The sequence below is a fragment of the Electrophorus electricus genome, chromosome 2 (assembly GCF_013358815.1).
Source record: "Electrophorus electricus isolate fEleEle1 chromosome 2, fEleEle1.pri, whole genome shotgun sequence".
NCBI lineage: Eukaryota > Metazoa > Chordata > Actinopteri > Gymnotiformes > Gymnotidae > Electrophorus > Electrophorus electricus.
The window spans coordinates 26,872,853-26,893,000 of NC_049536.1; the positions used below are offsets into that span (position 1 = coordinate 26,872,853).

General features: G+C 38.7%; 2 protein-coding genes across 9 annotated transcripts in view; one reads left to right on the forward strand and one right to left on the reverse strand.

Annotated features, from left to right (window-relative positions):
* The window catches only part of gulp1a (GULP PTB domain containing engulfment adaptor 1a), a 54,308-nt gene extending 44,817 nt beyond the window's left edge, over nt 1–9,491 (forward strand). For 7 of the 8 annotated variants that reach the window (XM_027021916.2, XM_027021909.2, XM_035523900.1 and 4 more), the window contains 9 exons: nt 1,522–1,593; nt 3,240–3,338; nt 3,735–3,872; nt 4,001–4,117; nt 4,319–4,405; nt 4,541–4,765; nt 5,793–5,922; nt 7,160–7,254; nt 8,672–9,491. In XM_027021916.2, coding sequence (XP_026877717.1) covers nt 1,522–1,593; nt 3,240–3,338; nt 3,735–3,872; nt 4,001–4,117; nt 4,319–4,405; nt 4,541–4,765; nt 5,793–5,922; nt 7,160–7,254; nt 8,672–8,743 — 1,035 coding nt within the window. In that variant the 3' untranslated portion in view covers nt 8,744–9,491. The remainder of the gene's footprint in view (nt 1–1,521; nt 1,594–3,239; nt 3,339–3,734; nt 3,873–4,000; nt 4,118–4,318; nt 4,406–4,540; nt 4,766–5,792; nt 5,923–7,159; nt 7,255–8,671) is intronic. The other variant, XM_027021947.2, reaches the window with a different exon arrangement.
* Nucleotides 9,492–9,616: 125 nt separating this feature from the next.
* col5a2a (collagen, type V, alpha 2a) overlaps nt 9,617–20,148 on the reverse strand; it is a 33,091-nt gene continuing 22,559 nt past the window's right edge. The window contains exons 32-54 of the mRNA XM_035523899.1: nt 19,963–20,007; nt 19,545–19,643; nt 19,304–19,411; nt 19,168–19,221; nt 18,677–18,730; nt 18,545–18,598; nt 18,382–18,435; nt 18,144–18,251; nt 18,005–18,058; nt 17,554–17,607; nt 17,284–17,445; nt 17,065–17,172; nt 16,712–16,819; nt 16,061–16,114; nt 15,854–15,961; nt 15,620–15,673; nt 14,087–14,194; nt 13,732–13,785; nt 13,494–13,601; nt 12,987–13,293; nt 12,506–12,684; nt 12,060–12,302; nt 9,617–11,793 (exon numbers count right to left, since the gene is read on the reverse strand). Coding sequence (XP_035379792.1) covers nt 11,647–11,793; nt 12,060–12,302; nt 12,506–12,684; nt 12,987–13,293; nt 13,494–13,601; nt 13,732–13,785; nt 14,087–14,194; nt 15,620–15,673; nt 15,854–15,961; nt 16,061–16,114; nt 16,712–16,819; nt 17,065–17,172; nt 17,284–17,445; nt 17,554–17,607; nt 18,005–18,058; nt 18,144–18,251; nt 18,382–18,435; nt 18,545–18,598; nt 18,677–18,730; nt 19,168–19,221; nt 19,304–19,411; nt 19,545–19,643; nt 19,963–20,007 — 2,424 coding nt within the window. The 3' untranslated portion in view covers nt 9,617–11,646. The remainder of the gene's footprint in view (nt 11,794–12,059; nt 12,303–12,505; nt 12,685–12,986; nt 13,294–13,493; nt 13,602–13,731; nt 13,786–14,086; nt 14,195–15,619; nt 15,674–15,853; nt 15,962–16,060; nt 16,115–16,711; nt 16,820–17,064; nt 17,173–17,283; nt 17,446–17,553; nt 17,608–18,004; nt 18,059–18,143; nt 18,252–18,381; nt 18,436–18,544; nt 18,599–18,676; nt 18,731–19,167; nt 19,222–19,303; nt 19,412–19,544; nt 19,644–19,962; nt 20,008–20,148) is intronic.

Genomic DNA, 20,148 nt, shown 5'->3' on the forward strand with positions numbered 1-20,148 from the left:
AGGTTTTCACAGCAAGATACAAGCTTTCTCTTTTTTTCCCCAACCAAACAAGGGGTTTGTTTGTGCCTCTTTCCTTTGCTATTCCTCGCAAGCTCTTTCATACACACTGTCAGTTCTGTTGTTTTCTGCTCCATTACACGAAGGTCTTGCGTGCCTTCATGGGTGGAGAGACTTTCCACTCCCATCTAGCCATTCTGCCATGACTCACTGAAGCCCAAAAAGGGAAAATGTAGTTAGATTGTCTCCACTGCTGAAGCTCCTCTCTTGTCACCTTGCTTGAGGGCCAGACTGGGACAGACTGATGGACTGGGATAGATTGGAAAATGAGACGGGGGTTTAGAGGAGGAGAAATGCTCTGGTGGAGAGGCTGTTAAGTGAATATGGTTCGGGGGTGGGGCCTCTGCAGCCGAGACCCTCCCCACACTCTGCCCACTGCAGCGCGTTGCTCGCTGCCGTCTTGGTGGCATTCGCCATGGTCAGCTTGACTTTGTGCGTGGACACCATCCATCATCAGAGCACCCAGGCTCCAGACACATTTTAACAAGGCTTGCTTGCTTTGTTCTGGATTAATGACTATTGTTTTCTCATAGTAGACTAACCTTCACAGTAGGTCATTAAAATCAGCCTTGCTTCTAGCTAAGTGGGTGATAATTAAGTGTACTTTTTACTTGATGATTTATTGAATTATTGTGATTTTATGCATTGGAAACTGAGCAGTTTTATGAAGCCCACATCTTTAGGGTTGCTGTTGGCTTTGGTTTGAGTGAGGAATCATGTTGAAACATTTCTGGAGCGACTTGGTTAAATGCTTTCCTGGTTCATGCTTATCTTAAGAGCACAACAGCGGCACACAGTGGCCAGTGGGGTAAGCTGCAACTTCTGAAACAGACAGTTAAACATAGCCTGCAACGCTTTGGCAGCACCCTGTCATGTTTGTTTTCCTTCACGAAGGAGGACTGCTTAGGTGGTAAGAAGATAGCATGTGGGCTGAAATGAAAACAGACCGCAGGTGCATAGGAACATCGCACAATATCTGAGGTTCATTATCAGTGAAACTCCTACATGGGCAGAAGAGCGGCAATTCCAAGTGATGGCAGCCTAATCTGAGGGAGTGTGTTGAGAAATCTGGCTGACTTCATTTAGCCTAACGCTGTTTGTCTGCACAGATGCATGACCACATGGAGCAGCTAAATGCCCATCTGTTAGACGCTAGCTGCAGCACTGCCCTTTCTATCGCTTTCATGTGTTTTGTAAAGTCACAGTAAGCTGCACAATAGGCTGTTTGATGGTTCATCATTCTCTGATGCCTAATTATCAAAGGGTTTTTAAAAGCTTTTTTAAATAAAAATTTAAAATTGTCATTCTGCTCAAAAAACATCAGGCAGATGTGCACAATAGTACCTGAAATGGTACATGATGTACATGTATGTTGTTTATATGTTTTGCTTGTTTGTGGTGTGCGCGTGTGTGTGTGCATGCGCGCGTGTGCGTGTGCGCGCGTGCGTGTGTGTTTCATCTCAGTTTCTGGGAAGCACTGAGGTTGATCAGCCCAAAGGAACAGAGGTGGTGAGAGATGCGGTCCGAAAACTCAAGGTCAGTTTGAACCTCCTTAAAGTGGCAGCAAGATGTAGAAGTCCTGAAACATCAGTGCCAGCAGAGCAACCTGTATGCAACCCGTTTAGACTGCCCTCAACACTGTTGATAAATGTTTTGCAAAAATTGCAGATGTACATTCTAAAATCATAGTCATTTTAATTTTATAGTGGTTTATGTTACAATGCCAGTTAAAGCAAGATGCAGCACTGCACTGTCACTGTAATCTTTAATTTTATTTATTTAGGACAAAAAGGTCTTATTTATCATACCAAAGTTCTACATTTCACAGTGTCATCATATATGTTTATTGAACAAATGATGCAAAAGATATGACCGCCTGTGCATTTTAACAAAAACATTCTTTTTACAATTAACACAATTTAGATATAGTCTGTGCAAAATGGTGCTGCAGAGTCTGATAAATGCAGCATACCCTAGTTAACAAAGATTTTAGAGGGGCTCTAAGGCAAGAAAGATTAAAAAAATAAAAAAAATAAAATAATGATTTCCAAAGATTTGGGTCTCAATCACTCCCCAGCCAGGCAAACAGATAAAAATCCCACACCTCTCTGACTCTTCTGAGGAATGGGTGTTGCACAAAGATCAGTGCAAGATACTGGTGTCAAATCCTCCAACAATTAAAAGAATCCTAGGCTGAATTCTAAGGAAGTGCAGACATCTCTTCTACTTTGTGTAATGTCTGTGATAATGAGTCTACCAAAAATAATAATAATAATTAAGTTATATTTTTGTGAGAGTACCTGTGGAAAACCACTGATTCATGTCTCAAGACCAAGAGGACGTTTCATCACTGCTGGAACAATGGTCTGTGGAAAGCCGAGATCAAAGCTTTTCTGTTTCAGTCTCTGTAACACCTGTGATTGCAGAGGGACCCACGAATTCCATGTAGGGTTAGCAGAATTTTGGGGTGTCTGCTGGCAAACTAAAACTCATGCAATATTGAAAATGTGTGTAAATCCACAACAGAGTGGCTCAAAAATGGTATTTTAAAATGACCAAATTAGTCCTGACCTTAGTTCCATTTAAATGCTCTGATGTTCAAGAAGGATGTTCATCCAAACAAGATGCAGGAATGTAAATAAGTTTATTTGGAGTAATTTCCCAAATACCTCATAACCTCTGCCCAGAATAATGAGCACCTACAAAAAGAGTTTAGTTCTGTGTTCGGGTACAAAATGTAAGGGTTCACAGACATTTTCTGTCAATAACCGTGATTAAAGTTGATTAAATCATTTGTTCATTGTGTTTATGGGAATATAAAATGCTTGATGTATAGTAGGTTTTTATTACGTGACTCTGATCATATCATGCTTTAGATGCAAATTATCTGTATTTTCTTTTTCCTCACTGTAAATCCATACATACAATCAAGACAAACTGCTTATAAGCAATTTGAGAGTTTGACCACTTTTGAGGGTTTGACCACCCTCAAAAGAAAGAAATACATCTGTCTTTGGAGGGTGGTCATGTGTATACATGTGTATGACATCATGCAGTAACAAGAAGGCAATAATACATGTAACTATATAGTGAGTCAAACTTTCTGTGCACCTGAAGTGCTTGTTTTATTACAAACACACTTTTACAGAAAACCTTTAAAAGTTTACATTCTCTTTCTGTAGTTTCAAAGACACATTAAGAAGTCAGAGGGACAGAAGATTCCAAAAGTGGAATTACAAATCTCAATATATGGCGTGAAGATATTGGATCCTAAGTCAAAGGTATGAGCACATCTACACATGTCAGATATTATAACAAGGATGCTCATAGAAATATGAGAATTGTTTGTAGTACTGTGTAAATTTAGTGTTACATATATACACATAAACAGATGTAAAATCTCTTCCTATTAATACTTAATACTTGCTTCATTAATAACTTGCAACAAAGACCTAAATCGTATATTAGTAGATATCAAATGGTGTTCTTCGAAGGTTTATTTAGTATTTTGTTTATTTTGGGACAAGAAGTTGTTGTTAAATAACAAGTATATAGTAGCATTAACCATTTAAAGTAATTATTTAGCAAAGTATTTGCCTCAGGTTACTTTGATAGTATTTTGCTGATTTTTCTGTCTTCTTCCATGTCATCTAAGGAGCTTCTCTTTCTCTTCACAGGATGTGCAGCACAATTGCCAGTTGCACCGGATATCATTTTGTGCAGATGATAAAACAGACAAAAGGATATTCACATTTATCTGCAAAGACTCAGAATCCAACAAACATCTCTGCTACGTGTTCGACAGTGAGAAATGTGTAAGACGATACATTCTCCATAAGGATGGCATGGGCTTGGAAGAAGAACATGGATTATGGTTAAAACATACAGAGGTTATTAGCACGATTAAAAGCAAATTTTGAACCTCTTTCCTGTGCCTTTTTAGGCAGAGGAGATCACTTTGACTATTGGCCAAGCATTTGACTTGGCATACAAGAAGTTTTTGGAGTCAGGAGGGAAAGATGTGGAGACCCGCAAACAAATAGGAAGTCTGCAGAAAAGAGTAAGTGTCAAGCCTCTGCTGTCGTGCGGTGCTGAAATGCATTTTGGATCTTGAAGGTATTACCTCTATCCAGATGCGTCCAAAGCAAAACAGCACGATGCCTTTCTGTTCCAACTCCGTACTCGTTCTGAAAATTGCTTTGTTGAAAACCCTCTCAGCTTAGGGCTTAAGGTATATTGACTCCTCTCGTGTTCTTCACAGATTCAAGAGCTTGAAACAGAAAACTCAGAATTGAAAAAACAGCTGCGAGTCCTGGAGGAGCAGCTGCTCACTGCTCAAGTGTCACCTGTAAGAGCCGCGCGGAGTGCTTGTCTCAAAACGCCACCAAGTAACCACAATTTCCCAAGCACATGTGCCCTAACAAAGTGAACCTGGACTTTTAACTTTCTCTCCATCTGGTCTTCTTCTTTTCCCTGTCTCCAGTTGCTTCACATTAACTCTACTAACGAGGCGTATATGCTGCAAAGGCCATCCTCTCTCTTCTGGTGCCACAACCTGACATCCTTCTCCTGTCTAGAAATCTCTTCTGTTACACTAACGCCAATGAGTTCTCCTGACTCCACCATGTCCACTGGGGTCCTGACTCCCCCACCTACCAAACCGGCTCTGTCAAAGCCCCCTGTTGGAGATGGTACCCCTCGGCTTCGTGTAAAACACCCGTCTTTCTCTTTCTCTATAACTTTTTCTCAATTCTCTGTTTGAATTAATTTGTGTTGAGTGTATGCAATTCTGTACATTTAAACATCTTTTGTAGGGACAGAGTACACTACTAAGGACTGGTGAATTTGACACTGGCATAGTTTTTTGGCACTCAGGAGATCAGTTTGGCCTGTGACAAAAAGCTGGAAAATATTCTTCAGCAGAAGTCCTTCAAAATTAAAGCACTTGATGCACTGATGATAACACAGACAAGCAATCAAAGTAGTCAGTGCCATGTGTTATTCATTAAGAGATGGCATCAGCACTGTGGATTTAAAATAATACATATGTTACTATTAAATTAAATAGTGTTACCACAAAAATGAGAAAATGGCATACAGTCAGGAAATATCGAAATATTTCGGTTCTCAATATTTTACTGTTCTCTACTCTTTTTTTTTTTACTGTTAAAGAAATATTTTTGAATAACCATCAACTGAGTAACTTTTTGTTTTTGATGAATGATTGATTAATAAATATAGTTTTTGGTAGTAGACTCAGACCCCACTGAATATTAAATGCAGCCAATAAGAAATAAATTAGACGGTGATATTTTGTATTTTAATTTTAAAATTATTACCCCCCCCCCCCCCCCCAAAAAAAAAAAAAAAAAAAAAAAAAAAACAATGACTATGAAGTTAAATCCAGAATGTTAGTTTTTATTTGAGGGGCAACACATGTGTATTGAACAAGATGGGTATCTCAGGCTATGGCCAGTCAAAGTCTATGACCCATACATCAACACCTCACTGAATCCAATGGCATCAAAACAGTAAACATTGTGACCATATGGTCTCCTCTGTAATGTAGATGGTAATGTATTATGTTCCATTATGGAAGCATAAGTTATTTTGGAACATCTAAAATATATACACTGAAATACAGAAGAATTATTTTAGTATGAACCCCATTCATTTAAAATATACAACCACGTGAAGACATGAACTGTAGCTATGATGTTCTTTCGTGTCTGCAGGGAGGTCGCAGCTCAAAAGCTCCCACCGACATTTTCGACATGGTTCCCTTCTCTCCAGTGGCTCCTCTGGTTCCGGTCCCAGCCAGCAGTGCCTCACCTCCTCCACCCCCAGCAAGACCTGCAGACATTAGTGAGCTCCTACTTCCTCAGATGCTTCTCCCACCACACAACCCACAAACCCCTGCCTGAACCAAGCACCTTTCACAGGATTATTAAAATGTAGAACTTTTTAATGCTTTAATGTTACTAAGACAATTTTGTTTGTAGCAAAGTAAAACAGCAATAGTGTGTATACACACACACACACACACACACACACAGACACACACACACACACACACACAGTTCATCCGTTATATCCAAACACTGAACTCACATGTACAAATCACGCAATACAAAGACTGTTGCAACACCAGATTTGTAAAATCACAAAAAGGAAAATGGTAAAATAGTTTTTAAAAAAGTGTCATGATGATGATTAATATTTTGAATTACTATTGAATTATCCTACAGATATTCCCAAACTACTCAACTACCCATCTTCAGCAGTTTAACCTTGTAATAATATTGTGCCTAAACTCTATCTGCAGAAAAAGAGACATCTTTGTTACTTGACCCTTCATTGTTCATATAACCGAATGACCTTGTTCTTGTGAGACAAAGATCACTGTTTAATGATGGAGAGAGTTTCACTTTGTACCATCTCTAGATACTTTGAGAGGTGCATGTGCAGGATATTGTTTAGCTGGAGGTGCTGGCAACACCAAGGTCATGGGGTCAGTCCCCAGGAGTGCTTATCCTGCTGTGTTTGATCATATTTCTTGAAAGAACCCCGCAGCTATTAAAGTGAGGGTCAGGCTCACAAAGTCGGCAAATATAATGGAATTCACACAGTTAGACGTCTATCAATATTCATGATTATAGCTGGGCAGGGTATTTTCTGAATGTGTTCCATTGAACACATTGAAGTCATTGAAACTGCAGACAATTATCTAAAACATTTTTTAAATCTCAGCAATGTATTCCATTCATAATGTAGTACTGATTACACCCCATTACATTTCATAATTTCCATATGAAAATTTAGTGCTAGGGTATAAAATTAAGTGTTGGCTTTATATGACTTCCATATGACTTAAAATCCATTATAGCAGAGGTCATTTTTGTCTTTATTATGAATTGTTTTGTATTCTTTTTTCAATTTCCTTCTGTTCATATTTCCTCTATTGTGTTTTACAGTACTTTTATTTTAATTCATACATTAAGACATATTTCACATTACTGTCTTTTCCATACAAAGTGAAAGATTAGTTTCCTGTTTTTCATATTTTCTGTACATTGACAGTGTTGTTTGTCTTGTCCCACAGGGAAGGACCTGTTTGGTGCCGAGCCGTTTGACCCGTTCATCTGCGGGGCGGCCGACTTCCCCCCCGATATCCAATCCCGGCTGGACGAGATGCAGGTGACTGCGTGTGTGTGAATGATTAGTGGGTGGACTGATGTAGGTGGACAGCTGGTCCTGGATCAGTCCTGGTCCACAGTCACACAGTGTCACAGCAGACTCCTGTCTTTCATTTCCACTCAAATCAATCACAGGAAAACAATCCCAAAAACCATACAGCACAAGAGCAAGACTGTGTGGAGTGGTAGGACATCACGAGAGCTTGCCCCTCTTGGTATAATTAATGTGACCATATTGACCCAGCTGTATGTATCCTGGTGTGACCTGCTGTGATACATGAATGCAGTTCTGATCTTTACCTGAACAGATGTTCTAAGAGACTCTAAGTTGTTTAGCTTTGCTGAGTTAGCTCAGACTGAGCACCACTGGGTTCAAGGGCAGATTGTACTTGTGGAAATAGCCACACACTCAAAAAACTTATGAAAGGTTCATAATGCAGGAGGTACCATTCACAGCAGCCAAGACAACCTGTAAAGCATATGGTGCACTCAGCATATTGGCCTATACTGAAGTCTTGCATTTTCTAGAATTTATTTTTGCTCATTACTGTTTGAAAGCATCTGCAAGTTGTTTAGGGAACAAGTAAATCAGGCTGTGTACTGTTATAATTTCTTGTTTTATGGATGGATGGATGGATGGATGGATGGATGGATGGATGCATGGATGCATGCATGCATGCATGCATGCATGCATGCTTTGTCGAGGCAACAGCTTTCCAATATTAAAGGTGCAATCCTCACGTTCTTTTTTCCATCTTATTTCTACTAACCAACTCCATTTCCTTTCTCTTGCATCCGGCCACTGACAGCGCCAGAGATGGTCTGTATCTTCTATCCTCTCACTCTTGCGTCTAGATTCATTTAGTGTCAAACTATAATGAAACACTAACAGAATTTATTCAAGATCAGTTTTAGCCTGTTTGTAAAGCCTGAGCTGTGTGTGTGCGCGTGTCTGTGTGCGCATGTGTGCAAAATCTCAACCATCTGTTCACAGTCATGACTTGACTAACTGAAAACTGGATCCCCAGAATCACTTGCATGAAAGTTCTTATAAATATGAACATTTAATTTCAGGTATATTGGTTGTGTTTCAGAAACAGTTTTTTACCACTTCAAGGCTGTTTGAGTGTGAAATATTGCAAGCCTAATTTAATGTTAGAACAGAGGTCTATCACTCTGCCAGACACTGATAGATAAATGTTGGCCAAAATAAAATTCATTTTTTGTTATTCATTTGTTTTTTATTTGTGGATTTATGTTTATTTTTATTTTCCTTTTGTATTCATTTTGTTGTCTGTGTTTGTGTTATTCTGTTTGTATCATTTAGAACTAAAGTCAGGTTGTCGTTGTATTCAACGTAGGATTTGCACTGTAACAGTGGGAATCCAAACTCATTTTTATCAACCTGTGTTTTTCAGGAGGGGTTCAAAATGGGATTAACAGTAGAGGGTGCTGTTTTTTCCCTCGATCCTCTAGATGGTCACTGCTGATGCCAAGAAGACATTTTTGTTACTTAACTATTAACCGATTTGTATTAAGTGCCAAACTTGGGTCTACAGTCAAGATGTCAATGTTCTCGTCCTGAGATTTATATGTATTTACATCTGAATTTGGTTTACACAAAAAAAAGTATATAAAATCAGAATTCAAGATCACTATTTTTGTAAGAACTGTAATTGTCATGTAGTTTTGAGGATGCTTTCTGTGTACAGGCACTGAAGGATGTAGATATTAATGGTATACCCTGTGGCGAAGGGTTCATAACCAGTATCAAAACTCACCATATTCCTTTACTAAACTTGTCGTGTTCATACAGACATCTGTAGGCAATTTATTTCATCATTATGGCAGACAAAAGTCCATTATAATGTGGCATGCAGCATAACAGTTACTTTTACTTTTTAAAAATAGTAATGCATTAGCATATAATACTGGAATCTCAAACTCACTTTTTTCTTTTACTAAGAGGAGACCACATGTTGTATCCTTTTTATTGGTATGGATTCATTGTAGTATTTTCTTAACTGGACATGAATATTTTTGATGGTTTTATAACTACATATCTAGATAATTTTCCATAATACTGTGTACTTGTATTGCATTTTAATTTGGTATTATATATTTTAGTATATTCTTGCACCAGGAAGCACTTTGGAAAACCTTTGTCCATATGGTATTTTCTTTGTATGCAATATTTTAGCCTTTGTTGTTGTAGTCATTAAAGGCAGTACTATGGAATCTCCTGTTGTTGTGAACTGTTTTTGCCTGTCTAGTTTAAATATGTAAAATGAAGGAATAATACCCTTACTATCATATACTGTGCATGCAATTTATGAGAAAGCACATCTTTTTCCAGGTGTTGCTTAGTTTGAGTGGTTTATTAAGACGTGGCATCGTAAAAACACAATTGAACAAAAATGTATATATACTTAACTGGTATTTCATACCAGTTTTCCTGAGTTTATGCGTGTGAAATATTAAGAAGGCATGTTCTCTGTCACATTTAAAATGTCTAAACTTATTGCATCAATGAATTCTGTGGAGTAATTTCATCAGATAATGAAACTGTATGATTTTCTGAGTTCTGTGGACTCCTGAACATTTTTCAGTGGTTTCATAGCAAAATCAAACTTCAGTGTTGTTTCCTTTTGGTTCATTACTGTGCCAATGGCAAGGATGTTTTCCTGAATATGGCTCAGTGATGGCAGGAGTGAGGACAGTGAGTTCTGTAGAGATGCTCCTGCGTCATGCTGGTGTTTCTAAATGATCCCATTTGCTCATTCGCTGCTTTGGATAGATACATATACATAAAATGACATCGATGTTTAATATTCAAATGCTATTCAAAAAATTACAATTTTTAAATTCAGATTTTACACAGCACAATTCTAAGACACAAATATTTTTTCAAAAAATTAGGAATTTGTAAAGTACAACATTGCAGATCTCTGTTGAAAACTACAAGAAACTCTGATGCTGTACAAATACATTTCTTCAAAAGCCTTATTTTATGCATATTACAGAACCAAATACCATAACACAGTAGTTTTTAAATATGTACCAAATGCTTTAGTCATATTAATGTACAATCATTATTTTATTTCTGCTAGGAAAATTCATGCATCAGATGGGGGGGGAAAAAAAAGAAAAGCAAAAAAAGAAATGAGTATGAATTTACCAAGAACAAAATTCCTCACTGATAACAAAAGAGAAACAGGAATTGGCACGCATATGTTTTAATTCGAAAAGCAAATACATAAGGAACAAATTTGGCCAGCTAGGTTTGCAAATTACTATAGGCATTTAAAGAGTAGTTTAACAAGGGAAAGTGCAAGGCTGCTAAAGTGTAACAATACACTTCAGAAAATATGACTGCCTAGAGATTAGTTATGTCATTCTAACTATGACTGGATCTATAAAACATGCTCAAAAGCTGCCTATATGACGCAGCAGTGTCCGTTTCAACATATTACACAACATTTTTTTTTTTGCTTCTAGATCCATCTTTTGTGAATTAAACCAACTACATGCATGCTTGACCAAATTGTCTGACAAAACAGTTTTAAATTCACTGTGCATTAATTATGTATGTAATTAAAAAATGGAAGGACAAATGGAAAAATGCACCTTTTTAATGAGACACTGAATTTGAATCGTTGGTGGAACGTGTTTTTATTCGCCATTCCCTTACCCTGTTCTGTACCTTTTCCTAGGAAAAGTGCTGTGACACTATAACATGCCATTGACATGTCCTAGTTCGTAGAGACGAGGTAGCTTACGCTAATGACTCAGTCTATTAAGTTTTAATAGTCAGATGCATTCAAACATCATACAAGGCAACTGTAACAGAATAGAGATATCAGTTTTAGGAAAATTGTTTTCCAGAGGCAACAGCTCGTACCAGAAAACATTTTGCTAAACACAGTTTTTCTCTGTAGCACCATGTGTGGGTTTTTTTTGTTTTTGTTTTTTTGTTTTTTTTGTTTTTTGAAAAAAAAAAGAAAAATTTCACAATAAAGAAAATATGTAAATTCATACAATTTCTAAATGGGTCTAGTGCTGGTAAACTTGGCATATCAATTTGATTGAATGGACATCACAATGTCAGGGATCAGTGGATAGACCAGAATTCACTAATTAATCTATGTATCTTTTAATGGAATTTACTCAGGCTAAAGAGAGTATGCATTTCATGTTTTAATATTTTAATAAAAGCATTTAATTAATAAACACACTAATGGGGCCTGTTGTGTAGTGAAGTAATCGGAAAGGCAAAATAAATATCCTGCAACCGGTCTGGATCAGTCCACTGTACTTTATGTACAAGGCTGAACTTGTCAGCAGTCAGTTCAAGAGTCTCAGGATTCTCTTCAATGCATTCTTGCTCTCTGCTTTATAAGAAGCAAACAGGCCCAATATTGACACCAAACTCCTGATCCGGACCACCAATGTCCACAGGGGCAATATCAACAATAGGCAACCTGGCCGTTTTCTGTGTCCTGTACTCAAAAACGGTCTTGCCCCAGTTACGATTTGCTTGCTGTGAGGATAGAGAGAGAGATAAATCATTTTAGCTTTGAACAGGTGTACTTAATCAATGTGAAAAATGACTACTGACTCCATGTACTAGTAAATCTATTTCAGGTAAATCTATGATTCTCTTTAATATAGAACAAAATTATATTGTGCTCAATGAACCCTACCAGTGGATGATCAGGTACCACCATTCAGTTTTAAGGCACCTGATCATCCACTGAAGGAATCACATTAAAATATTACAGGAGGAAAAGAATGAAGAAAACTTACGGAGCAGCTGTCTTCCAGCACAGTATATCTGAAGCGACTGTTTCCCTCCGCTTTCAGCTCTAGATCATTGGAGGCTTTGAGAATGACAGCTTTCTTCAGGTTTCCAGTTGCCTCGTCTTTGTACCCGACCGTGTTCTTACAGTGATAAGTGATAGTCTGAGAAGCCTCCTTGGAGAGCAGACGGATGAAGGTCATCTGGACTGTGACCGAGTTGGCTGGCTGATCTTTGTTCCCATAGGTGAACTAAACAAAAACAAGTCCTTGTGAGATACATTTATGTCGGATGCGTTTAGTTACAGATGTTATGTTCCTGCGATTGTCCTCCAAGCTTTCAGCCTCATATCAAAGGCCTACATTGTGAGCTGCAAGATGACACTGCAGTATAAAAATAAAATTAGGACCAGCTATTATCAAGCTATATACTAAAGACTATGAAATGTACTTACATATGTTCCACCACTCATGCTTCCAAACCATATAGGTTTGTTTCCTGGAGAATTCCACCATGCCTTGCGAGGTATGTTGGGGGGGTTGGCTGATATGCATGTTTCTCCAGTATCCATATTACAGTATACTTTAATGGCATCCTCCACACTGCCTTGGTTTGGATCCACCCAGTATTCACCTGTACAGCATGGATGAGATATCAGGATATGTCCAATGTAGTTATACAGAACAATGCATTGGTCCTTTTTCCAACTTTAGTCATATATCTTGTATGACAAAGAAGGGTCAACAATTGATTATGTGTGCACTATATTTAAAATATGGGTATTTCAAGAAATGGAGAAATCCCACAGCAATCCTTTGTATGAGTCTCCATTTATTTCTATAACTTTAGATAAAAACCAAAGGCTATTGCAAGCATTCAGTGCAATAGTTGTGAATATGGATATTTCAGCTTGCTGATCCTTAGAATTGACTTACCACTCTTTTTCATGGGATAGCACTGCTTCAGGTCCTCACAAGTTCTGGCAGGGTGGTTCTTAGTGCCATCAGGGCTGCGCATGCTCTCGATCTGGCTGCTGAGAGCCTTCAAAGTGGCCTGGACTCCTGGGTCTGCTTGAAATGAATCTGTTGAGTTTGATATGGGCAGAGCCTCATCCTCTGGGAATTCAGGAGGAGGAGGACCAACATCATAATCCTGAGGGCCTCCGAACAAGTCTTCCATAGCAGCTGTTGGTGGTCCAGGAGATCCAGGTAGACCTGGTGGACCAGGTTCTCCAGGAGGTCCCTGATTGTAAAAGTATTGTAAAAGTATGTCTTAATTGAACATGAAGAAGAACAACCACTTTATAAATAATCATAAACACACTATATCTTGGTATGTATGGATGTTAATATAGAGTTTCTTTTACATATGTGGAAAGCCAGTACCCATAAACTTGATATATGTGGGTGTCTGAGATTGAAACTGATAAGAGATATACATGCCTCTGGTCCAATGTCACCACTTATTCCTCTTGATCCAGGAGGTCCCATTGGCCCAGGCTGTCCAATGTACCCTTCTTTACCTGATGGTCCTATTGGTCCAGGGGGTCCCTGCAAGACATTCCATTGAAATGATCATTGCCATATACATTACATTATATTGTCTTACACTCCATGCTTAATAGCTTAATCATCTTACAAGACTGAATCTCAAATGATTGAATGGAATAAATGCACTTACTCTTTGGCCACTTGGCCCCACTATTCCAAGGGGACCATAATCACCAGTTGTGCCCTAAAAATAAAACAAAATAAAATAAAAATGATAGGTTTAAATTGACAACACAGATCATACCCCATGTACCACATGACATAGAGCTAGTCATAATGTTTCAGTTTTTAATCTTTAATTTATGTAGGCTGTCAAAATAAAAATATGTCTACATGACCAGAGACATACAAGTGGTTGTGCTATTTTAAGTCAAAGTCAAAGTCAAATGTATTTATATGGCACATTTTATAGCAGTTGTTATCACAAAGCAGCTTTACAAATGTTCGAGTTCAAGGTGAGACATTTTATGTATGATATTACTTACTGGTGGCCCAGGAAGTCCCTGTAAACCTGTATATCCTCTGTGTCCCTTCTGTCCCCTTTCTCCATGGTCACCTAACTCTCCCTTATCTCCTCTAGGTCCTTGAGGTCCCTATTACATATAGAAAGTCAGTGCCAATGAAATGACTTTTATTTCCACAGTTATTATATTTGGATTAATAGCACAAACTGATAATGGGGCTAAAATATTTATCAATCAAGTGAATATTAGACATGATCAATTATTCAAGAATTTCTTTATATACACACACACACACACACACACACACACACACACACTGCCTGGCCAAGAAAAAGGTCACCACCTGGATTTAACTAAGCAAATAGGTAAGAGCCTCCCATTGGATAATTACTGCATGGGTGATTATGTTTCAGATGGCAACAAGTTCTTTAACCCTAACTGATTCAGTGAGTAGCTTCTCATTTGTTAAACAACCATGTTGAAAGACACATCCTGTAATCATGGAAAATATGTTAATCTGTTTCAGAAGGGTCAAATTATTGGCATGCATCAAGCAGAGGAGACAACTAAGGAGATTGCTGAAACTACTAAAATCAGGTTAAGAAATGTCCAACACATTTAAAAGTAGAAGGACGGTGGGGAGACATAATCTTCAAGGAATGAATGTGGTCAGAAAATAATCTTGAATGATCATGATCGGCGATCACGTGTGGTGAAATCAAATTGTAGAAAAACAACAGTAGTTCTCAGGGATATGTTTAATAGTGAAAGTAAGAGCATTTTCACACACACAATGTGAAGGAATCTCAAGGGATTGGGACTAAACAGCTGTGTAGCCTTAAGAAAACCACTTGTCAGTAAGGCTAACCGGCAAAAATGGCTTAAATTTGCTAGGGAGCATAAAGATTGGATTCTGGAGCAATGGAAGAAGGTCATGCGGTCTGATGAGTCCAGATTTACCCTGTTCCAGAGTAATGAGCACATCAGGGTAAGAAGAGAGGGGGCTGAAGTGATGCACCGTACAAGCCTGTGGGGGCAGTGCTATGATCTGGGGTTGCTGCAGTTGGTCAGGTCTAGGTTCAGCTATGTTATGTGCCCAAAGAATGAGGTCAGCTGACTACCTGAATATACTGATTGACCAGGTTATTCCATCAATGGATTTTTTTCTTCCCTGATGGCACAGGCATATTCCAAGATGACAATGCCAGGTTTCATTGGGCTCAAATTGTGAAAGAGTGGTTCAGGGAGCCTGAGACATCATTTTCATACATGAATTGGCCACGACAGAGTCCAGACCTGAACCCCATTGAGAATCTTTGGAATGTACTGGAGAAGACTTTGCGCAGTGGTCCAAACCTCCCATCATCAATACAAGATCTTGTGGAAAAATTAATGCAACTCTGGACACAAATAAATGTTGTGACATTGCAGAAGCTTGTGGAAATGATGCCACAGCGAATGCATGCCATAATTAAAGCTAAAGGCGGTCCAACGAAATATTAGTGTGTGACCTTTTTTTTGGCCATATATATATAAACTATAACAATGTCTTACTGGGAGTCCTCTCTTTCCCGCTGGCCCTGGGGGTCCTACAGGGCCTCTTGACCCCTAATAAGAAAGTAGAAAGTTTGTATAAATGAGAAATTAATTTATTTTGCATAAATACGAGGACATCAAGAATATGTATCAAGCGCAAAAGATCTGGTAGCAAACACATTTTCTTGTAGAATTAACATTAAGCATGTGGGCAAATTGTTTCTATTATGTTGAAAATGTGACAATACATACTGCATCTCCTCTCTTTCCAGGGCCTCCAGGAGCACCCACGGGGCCTGGAGGACCAGGAGCACCCCTCGCCCCAAGCAGTCCCTCCGGTCCTGGATCGCCACGGTCACCCTATAGTGTAGTCCAGATTAGAATGGTGCGTACATGCTTTATATGGGGGAAAAATAACGTACCCAATGTTATACAAAAGTATTCATTATCAGATCTCACTCGTTCACCAATGACTCCTTCTTTTCCTGGTGGCCCATCAGATCCTGGTGGTCCCTATTAGTCAAATGTACAAGTTAATGCATATGTTGTAACTTTTTCATTCTCTCTCTCTCTCTCCCTCGCTCTCTCTCTCTCTCCTTAATTATACTGAGGATAAAATTCCAGATGTTTTAATTTAACATTTGGTTTGCACTGAAATTTCTATAAAAATTTAATGCACACAAGCGACATCAACTATCATTTCAATAGCTCCAAATGAGCTAATAACAGCTAACAAATTTACAGTAAAAGACTCCCATAAAATACCAAGATACCTAAGCAAGATGATTTGCAGAAGAATTACTCATGACATTTGAACATAACATTTACCATTTCAGAGGATTCAGAGGATTTTAATATTATATGATGACTTCTACAGAGCAATTTTAAGGCCCCAGGTTTCCTATTATCTATGATACACAAGTCATGGCTTTAATTAAGTTTGCCTAAAGGAATACTTCACCCCAAAATGCTAATAGTACTTATCAAATGCTAATTAAATGCATTCAAAGGAGGCCGACAGAGGCCTAAATCATCCTAGTTGTTCATCACTAAAATGACTTAGCTTTAATGCCATTAAATACATTAGTAATGGATAGGGGGTAAACTTACATTAGGACCAGGATCACCTCGAGGTCCATTTGCCCCTGGTTGTCCAACTGGGCCAGGGGGCCCTTTGTCTCCTGGTGATCCTGCCATTCCTAATTTACCTGGAGGACCCTTCAGAAGATAAGTACATTTAAATATGTGAGGGAGGCCTACAAAAGCATGAAGTTCTATCCATTTTCCAAAACACCATTTGATGATGAATAACGGCAAGATGATGAATAATGTACTCTACATCCTGGGCTTGCATGCTCTCTATGAATCATGGTTTCAGCATCAAATATGGATAAACATTTATTAGTAAGATGAAAGCTAACATATTTTATCTTTATTTTGGCTGTTCTCCACAATGTACTTACAGCTGGCCCGGGTAACCCTGCCATTCCACGCTCTCCTCTCTGTCCAGGAAGTCCCACAATTCCTCTCTGACCTGTTGTTCCAGCAGGTCCTGGTGGACCATCAGGACCCTATACCCAAGTGATTTTTTAGGTACATTTCTTTATTTAATATGATGCTTAAAAGGAAACCGCCATGCTAATTTTACCACTTTAATATTAGCATATTTAGATAATTCTTACTGTTGGCCCATCTTCCCCAGGGTCTCCTTTATCTCCAGGACTTCCTGCAGGTCCAGGTGGGCCTCTCTCTCCTTGGCGTCCTGGTGGTCCATGATCTCCACGGAGGCCATGTGGGCCTTCTTTGCCAGGAGGACCAATGGGGCCTGGCTGACCAATAGGACCCTAGAAGATAGAAAGTTCCACAAATCATTAGAAACAGCTCTTGATTTCTGTATTTTAAGCAAACAAAATCTTTAACTTTAACATCTTTTAAATCTTTAACATACTCACAGGTGGACCTGGTGGGCCAACTTTTCCATGAGATCCGGGAAACCCAGTTGGACCCTAAGAAATTAAATATTTTACTTTGAATATTGAAGCAATGAAGAAATACACAATGGAAACCTATAATTATTGATCTAGTTACTATTGAACCAATTGCTTATATACTTCAAGTTCAAAGTTCAAAAGGCTTTATTGTCATTTCAGCTATATACAAGGACACAGCAAAATGAAACAATGTTCCTCCAGGACCATGGTGCAATACAAAACAAGTGCTACAGACAACACACTACATTAGTGCAAACAATACAATAAAGTGCAATAATACCAAACAATAAATACAGCACAGGATACACAATAAACAATAATTATTTTGACCAGTACATTACTGGTAATATGTAAAGCAGGTTTGTGCATAGAAGTCAGTAACATAACATGCTATACTGTTCCAGTCACTTACAGGTGCTCCTTGCGTTCCTCTTCCACCCTTTGGTCCAGCCACACCGATTGTACCCTATAAAAACACATTTGATAATGGTCTCTAAGCTGATTTCTTGTAATTGAGCATATATTTCATATTGGGGATTTATCACACTTACCACAGGTCCTGGAGGTCCAGCCAAGCCTTGAGGTCCAGGAGATCCAGCATCTCCTTTCTGTCCTGGCTCACCGGTTTCCCCTTTTACCCCAGGCTGACCATCTGGGCCCTGAACATGTGTCATTAATGGTGCATTAGTGTGTGGAATCAACATTGGATGTGCTTGAAAATATGGATTTAGCATTATAAAACCAAGTCAACTTACAGGTGAAGTCAAGATAAAAGCCAAGTCAACTTACAGGTGGTCCAGGAAAGCCAACAGGACCTGTTGGACCAGGCTCACCACGAGATCCCTAAAAGTGTGGGCACAGTATTGGCTATGAAGAATTATATATACACATTGTTTATTCAATAAAGCAATTGGTAGTGTTACCATGTTTTGGTGCTAAAATGTTTACTTACAGGCATTGCTCTTGATCCATGAGGTCCAGGTGGTCCCTTAGTTCCAGGTTCACCCTGTAAAGAGTGTATGTTATATTCTGATGGATTTTAAACAATGTGTGGTTGAAAATCTCTCGTAGAAAATGTCTGTACCTTCTCACCACTTGGGCCAGGAGGTCCTACAGGGCCAAGAGGTCCTGGAAGTCCCTTTGATAGTTGCAGAAAACTATATTAGGAGTTCATCCCCCATTGTGTTTAAAAAGTAAATGATCTGAGGGAGTAAGCACTGTGTATACATAGTTGGACAAGCCAGTACAAGCCTTCCAAAGAATCCTCTAACAAATATTTATTTAACACCTAAACCATGCCAGCATTCACATTTCTATATTAATGTCAAAGTATTTGCTGTTATGTTTGATTGCTTATTTTTGACAGCCAAGTTATAACATGTCCTAGTTGATTCATTAGCAATAAGGCAGTGGCCTTTCTTTGGTGTGATTACAAGATTTTTTCAGCCTTGTTCTCCAGCACTACGGGAGAGGGAATTTTTCAATTACAGTGGACTGATAATGCAGAATTCTGTGAGAGATCTGAAGAATTTGGAATACTTTAAGAGATCTGAAAAATAAATATTTTGAGCTTACTCTTGCTCCATCATTTCCAGGTGTACCCTCTGATCCTTTCTCTCCGACTGTACCCTATTAAATTGAGTTATACATTTGAGAACAGTACATCAACTGGTCATGTGACTCACATGATTTACTCACATGATTTACTCACCCGTTCGCCTTTAGGACCAGCTGGACCAGAGATTCCTCTCTCTCCTGGCATTCCCTGAAGACCTGGAGGACCCAGATCACCCAAAACACCAGGAGGCCCAGGACTCCCCTGTGAATAACACATTAGTATACAAAGTTTGTACAATAAAAGAATTCACTGATTAGGTGAACAATTGTGCCTTTTTTGAATCTATTAAAAAAAACAAAAAAAATAAATAAAATATTATGCAAGTCACATTTACCTTTGGTCCATCAGGTCCTGGTGCTCCTGGGATACCTTTGGATCCTGGCAATCCTAAAGGTCCAAGCTCCCCTCTCTCTCCTGGAGTTCCACGCTCTCCCTATAGCAGTATATATTTTTAACAATGTGTAAATTTTGTAATCCTTGCCGCTGATGAAAAACTGTCTAGAAATCAAAACTACACTGTCTTCTTCTACAATGTGCAAGATTTTCTGCCACATATTAAGGAGGCAATAGTGTCCTAGTATTCATGAAGGAATGAGATCAGTTGTGTTTGCCTCTGAGCTCCTGCCATAGACAGCATGAGTCACACTGAAGGGCACCATAAAGCATGTTGGCATTAGAACAGGGGTGAAACTGATTAGCTTGATTATTTACTGTATGATTACCATGAATATTAAAAAGGAACCATAACTTACCCTTGGTCCAATTTGTCCTACTGGGCCACCCTCACCAGGAATTCCCTAAAAAAGCCAAAACCATAGTGAAATTCTTTCTTCTTGGCAATTAAATATGTAAGAGAATATGTATGGCATTAAAAGAATATGTGCTGCATTGTACTTTCAAACAACTGAGACAATGATATAATGTGGATTTGGAAAATT